The sequence below is a fragment of the Cucumis melo genome, chromosome 8, assembly GCF_025177605.1.
Source record: "Cucumis melo cultivar AY chromosome 8, USDA_Cmelo_AY_1.0, whole genome shotgun sequence".
Classification (NCBI taxonomy): domain Eukaryota; kingdom Viridiplantae; phylum Streptophyta; class Magnoliopsida; order Cucurbitales; family Cucurbitaceae; genus Cucumis; species Cucumis melo.
The window spans coordinates 5,791,678-5,808,425 of NC_066864.1; the positions used below are offsets into that span (position 1 = coordinate 5,791,678).

At 32.7% G+C, this 16,748-nt stretch overlaps 2 protein-coding genes and 1 non-coding gene across 5 annotated transcripts; 2 read left to right on the forward strand and 1 right to left on the reverse strand.

Moving 5' to 3' along the window:
- The first annotated feature begins 547 nt into the window (after positions 1–547).
- On the forward strand, positions 548–8,310 carry LOC103485083 (phosphatidylinositol/phosphatidylcholine transfer protein SFH12). Of its 2 annotated transcripts, XM_008442542.3 has the most exons (16): positions 548–667; positions 2,547–2,955; positions 3,227–3,362; positions 3,627–3,888; positions 4,566–4,665; positions 4,800–5,066; positions 5,274–5,351; positions 5,450–5,551; positions 5,628–5,677; positions 5,830–5,929; positions 6,012–6,062; positions 6,211–6,306; positions 6,743–6,863; positions 7,327–7,718; positions 7,813–7,887; positions 7,991–8,310. In XM_008442542.3, exons 3-16 carry the CDS (start codon positions 3,335–3,337, stop codon positions 8,006–8,008), a joined length of 1,740 nt encoding a protein of 579 aa, XP_008440764.2. In that variant the 5' UTR covers positions 548–667; positions 2,547–2,955; positions 3,227–3,334; the 3' UTR covers positions 8,009–8,310. The 2 variants fall into 2 exon arrangements, with proteins under 2 accessions (XP_008440764.2, XP_050944867.1); XM_051088910.1 differs by lacking the exons at positions 548–667; positions 2,547–2,955 and adding an exon at positions 2,968–3,027.
- An 85-nt stretch (positions 8,311–8,395) lies between these two features.
- On the reverse strand, positions 8,396–11,852 carry LOC103485082 (transcription factor bHLH110-like). Of its 2 annotated transcripts, none has more exons than XM_008442539.3 (7): positions 11,384–11,852; positions 10,464–10,992; positions 10,186–10,311; positions 9,989–10,054; positions 9,737–9,802; positions 9,166–9,225; positions 8,396–8,669 (listed from the first exon to the last, which is right to left on the reverse strand). In XM_008442539.3, the coding sequence occupies exons 1-7, from the start codon at positions 11,503–11,505 to the stop codon at positions 8,565–8,567; spliced, it is 1,074 nt and encodes a 357-aa protein (XP_008440761.2). In that variant the 5' UTR covers positions 11,506–11,852; the 3' UTR covers positions 8,396–8,564. The 2 variants fall into 2 exon arrangements, with proteins under 2 accessions (XP_008440761.2, XP_008440762.2); XM_008442540.3 differs by having other exon boundaries at positions 9,166–9,235; positions 11,384–11,805.
- A 3,400-nt stretch (positions 11,853–15,252) lies between these two features.
- On the forward strand, positions 15,253–15,324 carry TRNAH-GUG (transfer RNA histidin (anticodon GUG)). Its single transcript has one exon. It is a non-coding gene; the product is annotated as a tRNA-His (tRNA).
- The last annotated feature ends 1,424 nt before the right edge of the window (positions 15,325–16,748 follow it).

The window sequence follows — 16,748 nt, forward strand, 5'->3', positions numbered from 1 at the left end:
ACGAATCCCCATTGGAGTCGAATATCTTCAAAGTGATCCACAATTTTTTGACCCTTTTCCATGGAGAGAGCAACTTTGTTTTGCCTGGGGGTTTTGGAGGCCTTGAGACGGTCCATTGAGGGGTTGATTTTGGTACGGAGGTAAAGTTGGGCGGCTTCAAATAGCTGATTGTTTAAGAAGTCGCACTTCTGGTCGATGACAATAGTGGTGATGAGCGTGGATTTGGGGGGAAAAAAGTAGAAGATAACGGAGGAGATTAAGGATATGAGTTGGGGAGGAAGAAGAGTGGTGGTCATGGAACGGATCATCATCGCAGTGGTGGCGAATGAAGCATAGGCAGTGAACAAGGAAGATGCAGACTGAGGCATGTCTTTGAAACCAAACATTTTGTCTTTCGGGGGTGAATAAACCACTCACAATTTCACAATGGGATGCTCACACACACACACACACACACACAGAGGACTCGACAGTTTATAGAGGTACCAATGCCTTTCACTCTCTCGTCCACCAATACCATATGGAGTAATGATAGAAATTATTATAATACATCGAGTCCCAGACTTCAAGTGCTTTTCCCCTCTTGCTTAAAGTCCTACGTCAGTCGAGGATGATCATCACTGACGAATTAGGTGAAGACCCAGGACTACCAAGTCTTTGTCCGCAAGTGAGCTTTTTTTCCTTTTAGCAAAACCTTTTTTTTTTTAATAAGAAAATTAAAAAACCTAATTACATAACTATTGTTTTTATCAATTTAAACAACTTTTTGTAACTATTTATCCTTTACTTTATATTGAATTTGAACAATATCATGTAAAACACTTGAGTTTTTCAATTAAATTTATAGATCTATGCTGTATATATATATGGTAATCATATAAGTAAGGAGGAGTCGACTAATTGTTTATCTTCCCATGTTCATTAATGTGTGTATTTTTAAATTGTGTTGTGTTCATAACTTATGTTCTTGGCTGCCTTTCTAAATGATTTTTCTTTTTAGGATTTTTCTTGAAAAAAATGGTTAGGATTTAAGTATATAAATAATTAGTAGTTGGTTGTTATTAATATCCAAACCATAAAGCAAAAGAACGTATTAGGAGAATTTAAAATAAGTAGGAGAATGAGAAATATAGTAAAAGAAGTCTTTTTAGGTGATTGTCTATCATTTATAAAATATGAAAATTTGTTAAATTTTATACTCATTTATTAAAATGGGTAAAAAATTTATGCTTTTTGTAATGTATAATATTTAAAAAAAAATGGTTTAACATCTAGGATTAAGTTAAGTACAATTAGGAAAATAAATTTATTTTTTTAAAAAAAATTAATATAATAAAAGAGTTGCATTCAAATGAATTTCATACTAAAAGAAAACTTATTTTTTAATTTGTAAGAACAAAATTCAGAATCGAAATTTCAGGAAAATAATAAAAAAGAGATTGGATTCTATGGGAACCTAAATGCTAAAGAAAAAAAAAAAGACTTTCAAAATTGAAAGATGCTTGCAAGAACATGAGTTTTAATTGAGATTTTTTATAGATTTACTAAATAGAAATCAGTTTTAGCATTGAGTTTTAAATTTTAAAATTTTAATCTCAAATTTTCACTAAATACTTCCTTAAAGAAATAAAATAAAGTTACAACAAATCAAAGTTTGACCCATACACAAATTAACAACAATAAGATGTTCCAAAATTCATAAATTTAAAAAACAAAACAAAGACAAAAACTCTAACATTCTTTCGTCTTTAAAAATGTACCGTCATTTTTGAAACGTTTGTTGTGAAAGTTTGTGCGGGTGAAGAACTCGTGGAGGTTAATTATCAAACTTGCACGATATACAAACTTGGAGTCAAGACTTTGCCTTGTGTTGTTCTGTTCAAGCAACTTCGTTTCTTTGCCCCATTAAATATTGTAGTCACCTTAGGGCACTCTATTGATTGCTAGCAAGTCAAAAGAATAGTGATAACGTGGATACTCGAATATTAATAACGTGGTTCGAGTAGTTTTAGAGATATGAAAAACTTGTTTATTTTTATTATTTAGTAGTCTTTGTTGGGTTTGTGTACAAGGCTGGTTTAATGGATTTTGTGATTTAGGTGGACGAATAGAAGGTTTCGGTACAAAAACACTATAAATTTTATTGACAAAAGAAAGGTGATATTTCTATTATGTATGTATGTGTATTATATTAACTCATAGATATGTGGTGCGTTATCTTAATAAATAAATAACCCTTTCAATAAGAGCAATTTTTGTACTTATGTAATAGTGGTAATATGGCAAGAAGTATGAGAAATTATTTGATAAATTTAGTGCAATATGTATTTGATAATCTTTCCTTGAGATCTATTTTGAAGTTGATTTGAATGATTATTAGAGAGCAAAATAAAATATTTTAATAGTCACCTGATAATTTTATTTTTTGGAAAAGAGTAGCTAAAAGAAAATAACTTCATTTTATAAAAAAGAATAATTATATTATAGAGAGTGATATGATGTTGTCAATTGGGGATATTGAAATCTAATTAAGAAAGCGGGTGTAGGGAAAGAAGAATGGGGAAGTAAACAGAGGATCCATTTGCCGGGAAAGAGCAAAGAGACGTTAGGGTAGTTTGGATATGAAGGGCGAAGAAGCAAAGGAAGAGGGTGGAGTTTCGCCGGAATCATCAAAGTCCAGTGAATCACAGCTGACTTCGTCAATCTTCTTATCCTCAAACAACAAATTTCATCTTCTTATTCTTTTTTCTATTAATCAACAAAATTAACGAACTCTCTTTTTTTTCTCTCTTCTAATCTTTCCCCTTCTCTTATGTTCTGTTGTAATTCGCCTAATCCCTCCACATTTTCCTTACAGCCTTCTCTTTTCTTTTTCTTCCCTCAATTTAATCTCCCCCTCCCCGCCTACTTCGCTTTCCTGCCCCTCACATTACACCTTCTTTGCGTTTCTCATTGGTAATTTCTCCGCTCTCTCCCTCTCCCTGTTTTCTTTTATTTTTTCTCTCTCTCTAAATCTATCTACCCGAGGTTCCTTTTCTATTACTTTTATGTCGTTTCGGTGTAATGTGGATGGTTTTTTGGAGTTTTTGTTTTAATTTAGGTTGAACATCGGGAAAGTTTTTTGTGGGGTTTGCTTTGTTTTGTAATTTTTGAAGATCTTGACATTTAATTTGTTGGGTTTCTTTTTTTTTTTTTTTTTTTTTTTTTTTTTTTTTTTTTTTTGCAGGCCGGGCATTAGGAGAGGAATTGAAATCTGATCTTTTTTGATATGAGTGATTGATTCGTCTCTTTGATGCATAACCTATTTCAGTAGTAAACCCAAAAACACGACATCATGTCCGGACCGTTGTTTTCCAAACCAGGCATGTTTTTCTAATCCATTTGTGGTTGCATTCGTTCTTCTATTATGAATATTTCCCTGGTTCTGCGTATTGCTTTTTCTGTTTTGAATCTTCCCCAGTTTTGTTTATGGATCTTTCGTTTTGGCAACTGGGATTTCGCAAGAATGTTCATGAAAAATGGTTGAAATTTGTGAGCTGAACAAATTGAAAACGTAGATAACTTGAATGGATGATCCCATTCTTTTATTTATCTGAGATTTGACTGATTGTTTTAAACTTTTATAGCTCTTGAAGGGTCTGATCTTGAGAATTCCGAGGATGAAAAGAATACACATATTGGATCCTTCAAGCAGAAGGCAGCTAATGCCTCCTCCAAGTTCAGACATTCTATGACAAGAAGGGGCAGGAGAAGTAGTAAAGTTTCATCTGAGATAATTGAAGACGTGCGCAACACAGAGGAGATGCAGTCTGTTGATGCCTTTCGCCAAGCATTAATATTAGAGGAGTTGCTGCCCGCCAAGCACGACGACTACCACATGATGCTCAGGTTCATCGTTTTATACCCCTATGTTTTATCACCTGCCCAGCAGCGTCCAAATCAATAAAATTCCATCTCTTGGTTTTCAGGCTTTATTTAATCACTCTGTACATTCTCATCATTATATCAGCCCAAGTTTTTCTAAGGATTAGGAGGTTGATATGTACTAAAAGATTTATGACGTGAACACAAAATGGTTGCTTCATGTCTTTGAAGCTCTACTGAGCTAAAATGCTTGAAATAATGTTATGGAAATTTACTTTAGCAGTCATGGTGGTGATATAAATTATGATTCTTTGATTAGATGACGACCAGTTTATTTAAGCTTTGAGAAAGTATTGGCTGAGGGGAGATTCAAGATCTTCCTACTTCTCTCGTCTACCAATATTACCAATACGTACCTTCTCCCTGAAGTTATCATCTCTATATACTTCCCGTGATGGAAGGCAGCCCTAACTAACTAGTATGCTCGGGGCGCCACACAAATATAAATCAAATTACCTATTACCCGAGCCCCCTTTCTTCATTCTCTTACATCTCTCTACGTAATTTCGTGATTGGGGTCTATCTTATCAAAATTAATCATTTCATAGCGTAGGGCAAGCATCGTCGTCAAATAGAAGCATGTGTTTATTTTCTTTTCAGTTTTTTATGTTGTAGTCTTAAAAAATCTCCTTTGGACACAGATTCTTGAAGGCCAGGAAGTTTGATATTGAGAAAACAAAGCAAATGTGGTCTGACATGCTCCAGTGGCGTAAAGAATTTGGCGCTGACACTATATTGGAAGTATTTGATATAGAAATATTTGCTTAGCTTTTACAATTTTTGTGCATCTTTCCCCTTACAAAATACCGGAATTTATAAACTCCTGAATTGAATACGCTTAAATTACTCCTTTTTTTTGTCCTCCTCTGCTTAAGGACTTTGTATTTGAGGAGCTCGATCAAGTCTTGGATTATTATCCTCAAGGGCATCATGGTGTAGATAAGGAAGGACGACCAGTATATATTGAGAAGTTGGGAAAGGTGGATCCCGCAAAGTTAATGCAAGTCACTGATCTTGACCGCTATTTGAAATACCATGTACGGGAGTTTGAGAGGACATTCTTGGTAAAGTTTCCTGCCTGTTCAATAGCCTCCAAGAGACACATTGATCAAAGTACAACAATATTGGATGTCCAAGGAGTGGTATGTATGTCTCTATATTATTACTTCTAGTGAATAATTAATTGCTGCCAAATACTTTATGTTATCATATATATGTCTATCATCATGGTATATGTCATTGATGGGGATTCACTTTGAACAAGCTGATCTTAAAATTTCTGGGATGTTTATATCTTTTCCCTTTTCCAATTCCTCAGTGCAGTTTTTAAACTAAAATTGATTTGACAGGGACTTAAAAACTTCAATAAGACTGCTCGGGAACTCATTTCCCGGCTTCAGAAAGTTGATGGCGAGAACTATCCAGAGGTATTGTGTAATGTTTGGTGTTCAGTTGTATGTAATGTTAATTTTTCTCTTAACTACGTCCTATACTGAACCAAAAATGTGAGTAAACGTGAATGCAGACCTTGAATCGTATGTTCATCATTAATGCCGGTTCCGGATTTAGAATGCTGTGGAACACTGTAAAATCTTTTCTAGATCCTAAAACCACTGCAAAGATCCATGTAAACATTCTTCCCTGATTTCAGTTTCTCAGTATCAAATTTTGTAAATGTCACTAACCTAGTGAAACTTGCCCAGGTTCTTGGAAATAAATACCAAAGCAAGTTGCTGGAAATTATTGATTCAAGGTAGACCACTGAAGAGAAAATAACTGCACATATAGTTTAAACTTCATTTATCCTATTAGCTTAAGATCTTCTAGGTACTCCTTGTAGATTTGGAAATTTTCAAGTATCGTTTTGTAAATGTCTCCTTCTTTTGCGGTGTCATGTTGCAACAGTGAATTGCCAGAGTTTCTCGGAGGCACCTGTACCTGCGCCGATCAAGGAGGATGCATGCGTTCTGATAAAGGTCCATGGAAGGACCAAAATATATTAAAGGTCCCAATTGATACGTCCATCTTTGATTAAAGTTCATCTGACTTTTACCGTTAGTTTTTTAAAATAATTGATGAACTTGCAGATGGTCAACAATGGAAACCATAAATGTTTAAGGGAATGTGGGGACAACGAGGTAATTTTCTTGGGTTTTGGACCTTTTTTATTTGATTTATTTTGAATTTCCGTTTTGTATTTCTTTTGATATGGTCTCTTTAATATCATGGCCTTCTTTTCTGACTTCTTCCTAGTTGATGAATTATTCTGGTATGTGCTCTATGTAGGGCCATCACTTACCTGATGTTAAGGATGTCTGCACCATCTCCCCCAAACATTCTTTTAATCACGTTGAACATCGATCACTCTCTCCTCTCCCTGAGGTAAGTGAGAAATTTAATTTGCTTCACACCGTAATGTGAAATATTAATTAATGATTTTCAGCCAGGTAGCACGAATCCAATGTCCCCTAGAATAACTACAAGAAACTATATATCAAATCTTTTTAGTTTCTATTCTTTAGTGTTGAGATTGATCATTACATATGACAAAAATTCAAGCTGAATAAGTAAAGCTTCGATAACGTCCATTTAGTTTTTGAAAAATCAAGTTCATATAAATTTTATTTCACTTGAGAGTTTCTTCCTTTTGTTATATACTTCCTACCATTGCTGGTTAGTGAATACATATATGATATATCCAAAACTATCTTCTATGTTTTCTTCTTTGGGAAGTCTTGGATCACATTGCCTGCCCCTAATGAAAATATAGAGCTAACTATATTTTTGAACTTTAGCTAATAGTAGAAAAACATGATAGGTTCCAATAACAAAGAATATTCAAGTGCCTTACAATGAGGATTGTGTCCCGGTGGTCGATAAAAGTGTGGATTTTGCATGGAAAACAGTGCCAGAAAAGAAAATGCTAGCCTCTTCCAAGGGTATATATATTATCATTTTCAATTACTCATTTTTAATTTATTTGATTTAATTATTCAGTTTAGAAGGTAACTTTATTATTCATGATTTATGCTTCTTGATTCTTACTACTCATGTTGCTTGTGGCATATGCGCTTGACCTAAAAGTTAGAGAATTAAATCTCCCAACCTATTTATTGTTGAACTCGGAACTGTTTTCTAACAGATTAAATCTACATTTTTCAGATCAACTCTTTCTTTATTCTTATTCAGTGTTTGCAACTACTTTTAAACATTTTTTAAAATTTTGTGAATTGGTTAGAATACAAATGTAAATCTTGCATGATTGAGCTCTTTAGACAATAAGGTGTGTATATATATACATTTTTTTTTCCATTTGGTACAGCTGCATAGAAGTATTTAGATAATTTTCTGTTGCATAATCAAAGTTTTTTTTTTTTTCTTTTTTAATACAATTCCTTGCAGCAATAGATTATGCTTTAGCTGGTTCAGTAGAGGCCCCTGGGGGTCTTAAATCCAAGTTTGTCGCTAGTATTGTGGCTTTCCTAATGGGAATTTCTGCTACGGTGAGATTGGCTCGCACCATGCCTAAGAAACTCACTAATGCCTCCATTTACTCCAAACCAGTTTACTGCGTTGACGACCCAATGTTCAAGGGTCAGACTCAGGGCCAGCCTCCTTTATTACTACCCTTACCTGATTACATGTCCACCGTTAAGCGCATGGCTGAATTGGAAGAGAGAGTCAATAAGTTGTGCGTTAAACCTGTTGACATGCCTCGCGAGAAAGAGGAGCTACTGAAAGCTACAATAAGCCGCGTTGAAGCCCTTGAGCAGGAGCTTATCATATCCAAAAAGGTATCGTCAGTTAAAACGCCATTGTTCCTTTTTCTTTGCTGCATAGTGTTTTTCCCAAGTGATCATGATCAGTATAATGTGGAACTTACCATAGGTTTTGGAGGAAACACAGGCTAGACAAGCAGAGATCTTTGCTTATATTGAGAAAAAGAAGAAAAAGAGGAGACTGGTAATCTACTTTCACTAACCATTGTCCTTTTTTTCTTTTATAAGTGAATTTGAATTGACTTGCATAACTTTGGCTGAGAATATTATTATATTACTGTATACAGATATCATTCCACTGGTGATGGGACATATTTCCACAAACGATCACAGCTACGAGCGGTTAAGTGATCGGCCCCCAAACACCAAATCTCTGCCCTCTCTGTTTAAAACCAGAAAAAAAAAATGTAAATGGAAAATTTCTGGTGAAGTTGTTTCAATTTTATTGTACACGTTATTTATTTCTGATGTAAAACTGAGTTCGTCGTCCTTAGATTAACCAAAAGAAGAAAACCCCCATCTCTTTGAATATGATGGGGAGGATGTAAATTCATAAAAGTTTCTGCAAGAAATGAAATCAGACACGTGTGTTTTACTACAAAGCAAATATGATTTTGGAAAAATGGGAAAATTACAACAACTAAATGCTTATTTTGTAGATCTCACTCTACCAAATAACCATTATTGACAATTTTCTTCTCTTTAAACTGAACTGGAAGAACAGCTATACAACAAACAGCAAACAGCCAACAAGAAAACCCCAATAAACAACATCAAGAATATGCCCTTTTTTTGGCTGAGCAGTTTTTTTTCCCTTTCTTTGACGAAAATCTTTGTAATCTTTGGTTTTGTTTCTCTCTCTTAATCATAACCATGAATGAATGAAGCGCAGGAAAGTGGCATAAGGCATAGCCCTCTGCTTCTAAGATCTTGCCTTGGTTTTGTTCCTTCCTCTTGGATCGAACCCTGCAAATTTTAATATATAATTAATAATTTCAGTTTAATTTTACACTACTTCTACATATAAATTTATATGGTCTAGGGTTTCTCTTTGAAATACAAAAACTATTTTTTATTGTCTAGGTAAAACAAATTGGCAGTTTCTATAAAACAAAACACATAATACATACAACCTTATCTTGTCTTATATCCATTAATTCATTAATTAAATTAAACAATTAATAGTTCCTATTTACACCATTCTTCTATTGTTTTTATATATAAATATAATTCTTCTAAATAAGAGCGATCATTAATATCATGTCAAGAGTGTGTGTTTAACTCAGAAAACCCCACTAAATGAAAAGATGTAATTCTGCACCAAAGTATATCAGTTCAACAATAAACAGGTCCAAACCAATTCACAATATTAACAAGGGGTGCATGAACAGTGAAAGGGTTACTTTAAGAGACTAAGGAAAGGAGAATCAAGTTGATGAGTAAAAAAATATTTATCACTTACAGGCTGCTGTTTTTGGTAGGGTTTGCTCTGAGAAGACCCCAAATATGGCATGCTTAAAGTCTGCACACAGCTTATGATAAATTTTGTTAGAAGCATTACAGAATTTAAAAAATAATCATTAGAATTTTTGTTTTTTATTTTTTAAAATTGTGCTTGTTTTTCTGCAATTCCATTACCATGCTTTGAGTTTTTTTTTTTTTAACAAGAAGCTAAATGAGGAGAGGGATCAGTAAGTATACAAACACCCAAATATCTCAATTAGGTTAACATGTATATAATACCCTCGTTACACTTTCCCCAAGGAAGAATATGATTTGAACTCATACCCAAATTTTGAAAAGAAAAAAAAAATAGAAACGACTCTTTAGTTTTTCAAAACACATTTAATTTTCAAGCTCAATTTTAACGATATCAGGAAGGTCTTGCATAAGTGTTAATTAGCTGTATGCCTACTTATAATAATTGCACGATCTTCTCTATCTTGTTCTAATAAAAAAATGAATAAAAAAAACTTAAACTTAAATAATTATTGAAGGAAACTGTAGTTAAATTTAATAGAGAAGTAAGTCACCTCAACTTGATCATGAAGAAACTGAATGTAGCCAATTGCTTCAGTTAGAACTGAGGAAGTATCAGTCTGAAAAAGATAGTTTTTTTTTACAAAAGAAAATGAAATGGTAAGAAACTGTAACCACAAGTTATGGGCAAATGGGGTTATTTTAAGCATCAAAAAAGAGAGGTTAGTGGGTTCTGAATCTGATAAAAAGGAAAGCAAAATAATGTAGAGAAAGAAAAAGAGTTTTGATTTATATATAATATATACCTTACCAAAAGGTGCTACCAGCCTTTGAAGTGCTGAAATCCTGTCTCCCAATTTCTCTTTTCTCACCTGCACAAATTAAGATCATACAAATTTTAACTCAATATAACCCACAAAAATAATATATCTTCATACAAACCCAAACAATTAAACAAGTTCCAATCTTGAGTCACTTCTTAAATTGGATTCAAAAGCTTTACCTTTAATGGTGGGCAAGAAGATCTTGAGGTGGAACAAGATTTCTTTGATTCTGGATTATTGGACTTTTTAGGCTCAGACATGCTGTTCATTGGCCTCTTTGCTCTAGCAACACTTGATGATGAAGTCTGCAAATAAATCTTATTTTAAAAAAAGGAAGTAATTTGCATGTAAAGATAAAATACTTTTTATTCCAAATCAACAAAAGGGTAAAATGATTGAATAAATGAGAGGAAATTAAAAGCAAAAAATGTGTATAAGAAGATGAAAAGATACAAACTTTATTGGAGCTGTTTGATGGGCTGTTGTTATTATTAATTGAATCTTGAACTTGATGGTGATGATGCTGCTGTTGCGGATGAGCATAACCAAATAGAGCTCTATTTTTGTTAAAAGCACTTGAATTATAATTTGGGGTTGAGAGAAAATCCAGATGATGGTGACGATCAACAGCATGTAAATTGTAGCCCAGGGTACTTGAAAATGATGATGAAGACAACAAATCCAACGTTGAAGTACTGCTACTATTATGATTATTGTTGTTGTTGTTCCTTAAACTACTCGAAAAAAGATTATTATTGTAATAATTGGTGTTGGATCCAGCTGATATCCCTTGTAAAACTCCATAACTTGCTGGAGATTGAATAGAAGAATAAAGAGCTGAAAGCTGCTGCTGTTCATTGGGTTGTTGTTGTTGTTGGTAAGTTGACGAGAAATTGAACCATACATTCTGATCATTCTCATTCTCTCTTGATGAACATTGTAAGCTTTGTTCCACTAAATAAGGGTTATTGTAGGAATTTCCTTCCCTTCATGAACCACAAAAAAATTGAGAACAATGAATCAATAATATATCTTCAAACCAAGAAGAGAAATATTTTTCTTTTTGAACAAAATATATTGAGAACAATGAATCAATAATATATCTTAAAAGAAAAAGGATTAAGAGCTACACCAAGATATCTCAACTAGGTTAAAACATCATCGTCACCCAAGAAGAGATGCATACATTCATCATGCCCCGAACCAAGAAGAGTAATATATAATCAAAGATGACATTTTTTTTCTTAAGCTAAACAAATAATGGTAAAGATTGAATCTCGATGTATTTTGCATGCATATGATAATGATTAAAGACGATGAGTATATTGCAAAAACAAACATAAATTAAGGGGAAGATTAGTTGAGTTTCGGGCTTACAAAAGGATGTTGGGGCTGCTACATTCGTGAGTGGCGATGGGAGGTGTTCTTGGAGCTGATACCAAAGAAGAATATCCAACAAATAATTCTTGAAGTTGATGTTGGAGATTAGCAGACTCCATGGGTATGGTCTAAAAAAGAGATTTTGAAAAAAAGAATAGAATGAAATGATTAAAGGGGAAGAGATAGATGATGGTGGGGGGGAAGAGAATTGCCTTTTCCTTTTTCCAAACTTTAGTACTGTTTGTTGTGTTGCCTTCTTGGCCCTTTCAAATTCTAAAGTTTATAGTATCATTTGGAAAGAAGAAAGTTGTTGAAAATATATATGATTATCAAATTAAAATTAGAAAACTAAAAAAAGCATATAAGATGAGAATAATTTAGCAGACCTTTGGGGGAAAGAACAAAAACCTAAAAGGGATTTTAATGGGGATGACTTTGGGGTGGTGGGTTTGTTTATTATTAAGTTGCCTTTACTCTCTCTTCCCCCATTTCCAACTTCAACCTTATATATATATATTACAATTGATCAGAAAAACTTTGGTTTATGCAGAAAAGAAAAAAACTTTATGCAGCTTCATCAGTTGCTTTTTTCAAAACCCTATCTACCCTTTATTTTGGCTGATTTCAATATCATCATGTCAGAAAGCAATATTGTCCTTCAACCCTTAACCAAAATATTGTTGGTTGGTCCTCACCTTTAGCTAGGAAAGAGAGAACGATTGTTGGGGTTTGGCTACATTGGTAATTAATTAGAATTAGGGAGAATTATTTTGTTTGATTGTAATAAATTTTTTACAAAGTAGCACCAACACCACTCCTGTACCCAGTCGGGCATGCAGTGCGACTCTCGGGTCATTTGAAGCTACAAGGACTTAATATCACCAAACTTTTTTTCTTCTTTTTTAATGGTACTTTTTATTCTCCAATGAAAACTCTGAGTTAATGGATAACAGTAAAGGCAAACCTGGATATATCTTTTTCTGATGAATATAATCACTGGATGAGATGTTGCTGTTATCAGATAAGAATATGATTTTTAAGGTTTTTTTTTTTTTTTTTTTTTTGAAGATTTCATTTTGTTTTCGACTTTTGATATATGGTATGGAAGAAAAAAAAAAAGGAAGTGACTGGTTAACCAATGATTTTGATCTCTTCCCTTAATCACGTAATAGGCAACTTTTGCTTTTTCTCTTTTTGTGTGTGCTTTCTGTTCAACTTAATTTATATACGAGTGTGACTAATTATACTTTTAACTACCTAATATATATTTATTTCCATCCAATTAAGTTTGGAAAGCAAAGAGGAGGGATTTGATTAATTAATTATTAGTATTTCATTCAATAATTAACCACCTTAAATCTTCACCAGCTATATAAATTAACTCAACAAGAGGCTTCATTCCCACACGGCCACACCTTCCCATTTTTTTAACGAAAAACATGTTGTGATAACAATTTGTTGTATACTCAGATCGATAAAAGTTAGACAGATAGGTTTTCCTAAGATGACATAGCTATAATTGTGACACAAGTACTTTAATTATTTTCATTAAGATTATTGAAGGCTTAAATCCTTATGATCGATTTCTTTTTTAAATGAGAAATCAAGAACTGTGACGTACACATGATGAGCAGGAGAAGAGCTCGAACAAATCAAACAACAAGGAAAACTACAGATCAAAAGTCTTTCGGTTTAAAACAATAGAGAAAAGAGACATATCATAATTAGACCCATATTAAAAACAAAGAAAACTCTTCTTTCAAAAATAGTTTTTCTATTTTCACAACACACAGAAAACATATCTCACTGATCTATCTCTTTTATATTGGACATAGGTTGCTCACAAACGTACGCCTCTTATTAAAAAGGTATCTTTTTTATTAAAAAAAAAAATCTCTCAGTGCTCTATACATTTCAACATTAGCAAATTTCAACTTTTATAAAAACAGAAATTAAATTTCATATATTATCCCAAATTTCTTCATTCCTTTCCCCAAGTGACACATTCTTTAAAAGATTCCTTTACTTCCCTTAAATTTAGCCCTTGTTTAATCGAAAACATACTGTTTCTTTTTTACATATGATGTAGAGTAAGTTAAAATATGAATTCAAATATAATTCATGGCAAGAAAATTTCGTGTTCTTGTCAATAGATTGTTTTTTAGAATATAATAAAAGAAGGAATAATGTAAGAACAAGACCTTTATCCTTACCAACAATAACAAGACCAAGAAGCCAACAAGGGAATTCACCCATTCATAAAAGAGAGCAAATTAAATCTTCTTTCATCAGCCAATGCAACCAAGCATTAGCCACCATGTGTTTGAGATTAGTGACAAGAAGATTGAATTACCATCAAAAAGAAGTCAACCGCAATGTATATTAACTCTACAATACTCATCTCTAATGATTCTCAATTTGAAAATATATACTTAAAAGTGTAAAATTAAATATTAGCTTTTACTTAATCACGTTTCACAGCAATTTAAAACATTTCAGACAACAGTAATTTTTTAAAATATCAAAGTCACTTTGAAATATATAGATGTTGCCGTAACCTTCTTTCTTTTTTTCTCCCACCCTAAGTTATATGAAAGTAGTTGACTTGTAAATTTTGGTTGTTGATTATTTTTTCTCTAATGGAGTTATCTTTAATAGGAAAAGACATAATTCACATGAATATTAGCAGAAGTAGTTTATTGTATGACGTTAGAGGAAAAACAGGATGTGGGTGTGAGTGGAATAGAAATGATATCAAAAGATCTGACCCCAACAACACTAGTTAACTTAAAAAGTGTAAATACAAGTTAGAAGAATATATATGATGGCTTAGTTTTGTCTCTACATATATATATATATATATATGTTGCTGTTGCACACAAACCCTCTTTTACTTCTGTCTCCCTTAATTAAAATTAATTACCTTACCCGCCCCTAATTTAACATTTCCACACACCTTCTTTTTGGTATTTTTCACTTTCGAATTATTGGAAAGTCAACTCAAATATTTAATTAATTAAATTGAGGGAAGGAAAAAGAGACCCAAAAATGGGCTCACATCCCACTATTCCTTACTTTTTACAAACTTTAAACCCCAAAATTATTGTTTATTATTTAAAAAAAAAAAAAAAAAAAAACCAACAAACAAAGGAGCTGAATTCATATATATATAGGGTATATAATGCGCCCTTCAAAAAAGTGTACAATTATTTTGCAAACGCAACATCATTGGGATTCCAACATGCTTTTTGTAAATTTTATGTGTCATTCTTCTTTTATTAGAAAGACAAAACCAGTACTCTACGCCTTACTTAAAAACCCCAATTGGAGTCCACGTTGCCCACTCTTTCTTTTATTTTATAATTCCCATTTCTTCTAGTTTCTTTTTCTTTAGATTTTGGAATATGAGAGAAAGAAACTCTCATAACCTAGCTCTGTTTCTATGAGTTTCCTTATTCTTTTTCTTTTCTGTTTCTAAAAAAAACATGATCTTTGTGTATCACAATCTGTGCGTAGAGCTAAAGAGATCAATATATGTTGTTGAAGGAAAAAGGAAAGAATTTAAGAGAGAATGATTATTTTTATTCCCCTTTTGATAGTAGAGCTAAAAAAAGGTGGTGAATTTTTGTGTGCTTCTTGCTGCAGCAAACCCCAAGGCCCTGAAAAGAAGGACCCAATTCTTAAAAGAACCCTTGGGGTTGAGTGAGTTTATACTAATTTGTTTTTTTTTTTTGAAGTCGGACAAAACAATAACTCCAGAAAGAAGCCGCATTTTCATGCCCTTTTGTCTTTCTGTCTTTTTCTTAATTCCTACTTTTTTTTTCTTTTTCTACTTTTTCTTTAGGACACCCTTTTTTCTCAACAATGTGGCTGTAGTTTAGTGGTGAGAATTCCACGTTGTGGCCGTGGAGACCTGGGCTCGAATCCCAGCAGCCACACATTTTTCTTTTTTCTTTTTTCTTTTTAAATATGAGCGAAGATGGACTACGTTAAGATTTGGAGAAAACCAACCGGCCAAGTTTATGATGGGCCATAACTTCATTATGAGTCCATTAACTTCTTGGCCCATTTTAAGATGAGCCCCTTCGTATTTGGCAGTCTTGTCATCCATAGTTTCCAATCACAAATTAAATTTAAGATTTATTGAAAATATACTAACTAAATGTATATGAATTAAAATATAAAATAAAATGCTTGGATGAAAAATAATATTTAATTCTTTCTATTGGGATTATATTTTCTTTTTCAAGAAATTGAACAGTTTGGATGAAGTTAAATAGAATACCTAAATGTTCAATAAATTATTAAATAATGTGTTTTGCTTTAATCCGGTGGATTATTCAATATAACTTTTAGTGACAAAAAACACTTTTAATAAGGTTTTTGCATTAATTTGAATATGGACTTAAAATGAATATAGTTAGAAACAAAATTGAAAGGGACATGGCAAGATGAAGATAAAAGAGAGGAAGATTATGTTGTAAATGCCAATATTGTTGTTGAATTAAATAGAAAAGAAGGGATCACGTCAATTTCTTCTTTTCTCTTTTGTATGATAATAAAGAATGAAATGGTGGGGAAAATGAAAATGAGAAAGAAAAAGAGCTGTTATTAGTGGATAAGAAAGAGGGAGGAAATGAAATGAATGCGAACTTTGCGAAAGCTAAATATTATTGAATTAAAGTGAGAGCGAGTGAGTGAAGTGAGTGGTCTTCCAATTTGTACGTAACCTAACAATGCCTTCTTGTCTGGGGAAATTATTACAATTTCAAAATTTCCATTATTTATTACATTACAACACTTTCACTTACTGTTTCCATTTGTGGACTTACAACACTTCGTGATTCTCAGAGTTCAGACCACTCACTCTTTCTTTATAGATACATACATACATATAAGAAATTAAGGGAAGCATGCAATTATGACTTTTCTTTCTTCTCCTCTTATGATTCGTAAAACAAAGAAAAATCTACACACAGCACGCTTGTATTCAATGCTTATTGCCTAAGTTTATTTGAAATTGAGAAGGTGTGGAATTTAGGAAGCTTGATAGTAAAATTAAAGTGAGGATAAGCAGCAATTCTAATGTGATACAATAAGAAGTCCAACTCAACTAGCATTAATATACACTAGTACTCTAAATCTCTCACCTCCATTTGGATTAAGAGAAGAAAAAAAAGAAAACAATTTTGACATGATGCATATGTTGATGTATACGGTTCTCATTACGTCTCGCATTGTTTCCTTCTACCAATCACAATCATTCATATTGTCACCTATTATTTTTTATCTGTTTAAAATTAATATACATATTTTGTTATTGAGTACAAAAATTGAAGGGCGATTCAAACCTCCCTACTCT

What these genes read in the sequence shown, in the direction of transcription:
- LOC103485083 (XM_008442542.3), top strand. Translation starts at nt 3,335, where the DNA reads ATGTCCGGACCGTTGTTTTCCAAACCAG. An exon ending in AAACCACTGCAAAGATCCAT is followed by an intron (nt 5,552 to 5,627) that starts GTAAACATTCTT and finishes AAACTTGCCCAG; the next exon opens with GTTCTTGGAAATAAATACCA. An exon ending in CTGGAAATTATTGATTCAAG is followed by an intron (nt 5,678 to 5,829) that starts GTAGACCACTGA and finishes ATGTTGCAACAG; the next exon opens with TGAATTGCCAGAGTTTCTCG.
- LOC103485082 (XM_008442539.3), bottom strand. Translation starts at nt 11,505, where the DNA reads ATGGAGTCTGCTAATCTCCAACATCAACTTCAAGAATTATTTGTTGGA. An exon ending in TTCTTCATGATCAAGTTGAG is followed by an intron (nt 9,226 to 9,736) that starts GTGACTTACTTC and finishes AGCTGTGTGCAG; the next exon opens with ACTTTAAGCATGCCATATTT. An exon ending in CCTACCAAAAACAGCAGCCT is followed by an intron (nt 8,670 to 9,165) that starts GTAAGTGATAAA and finishes TAAAATTTGCAG; the next exon opens with GGTTCGATCCAAGAGGAAGG.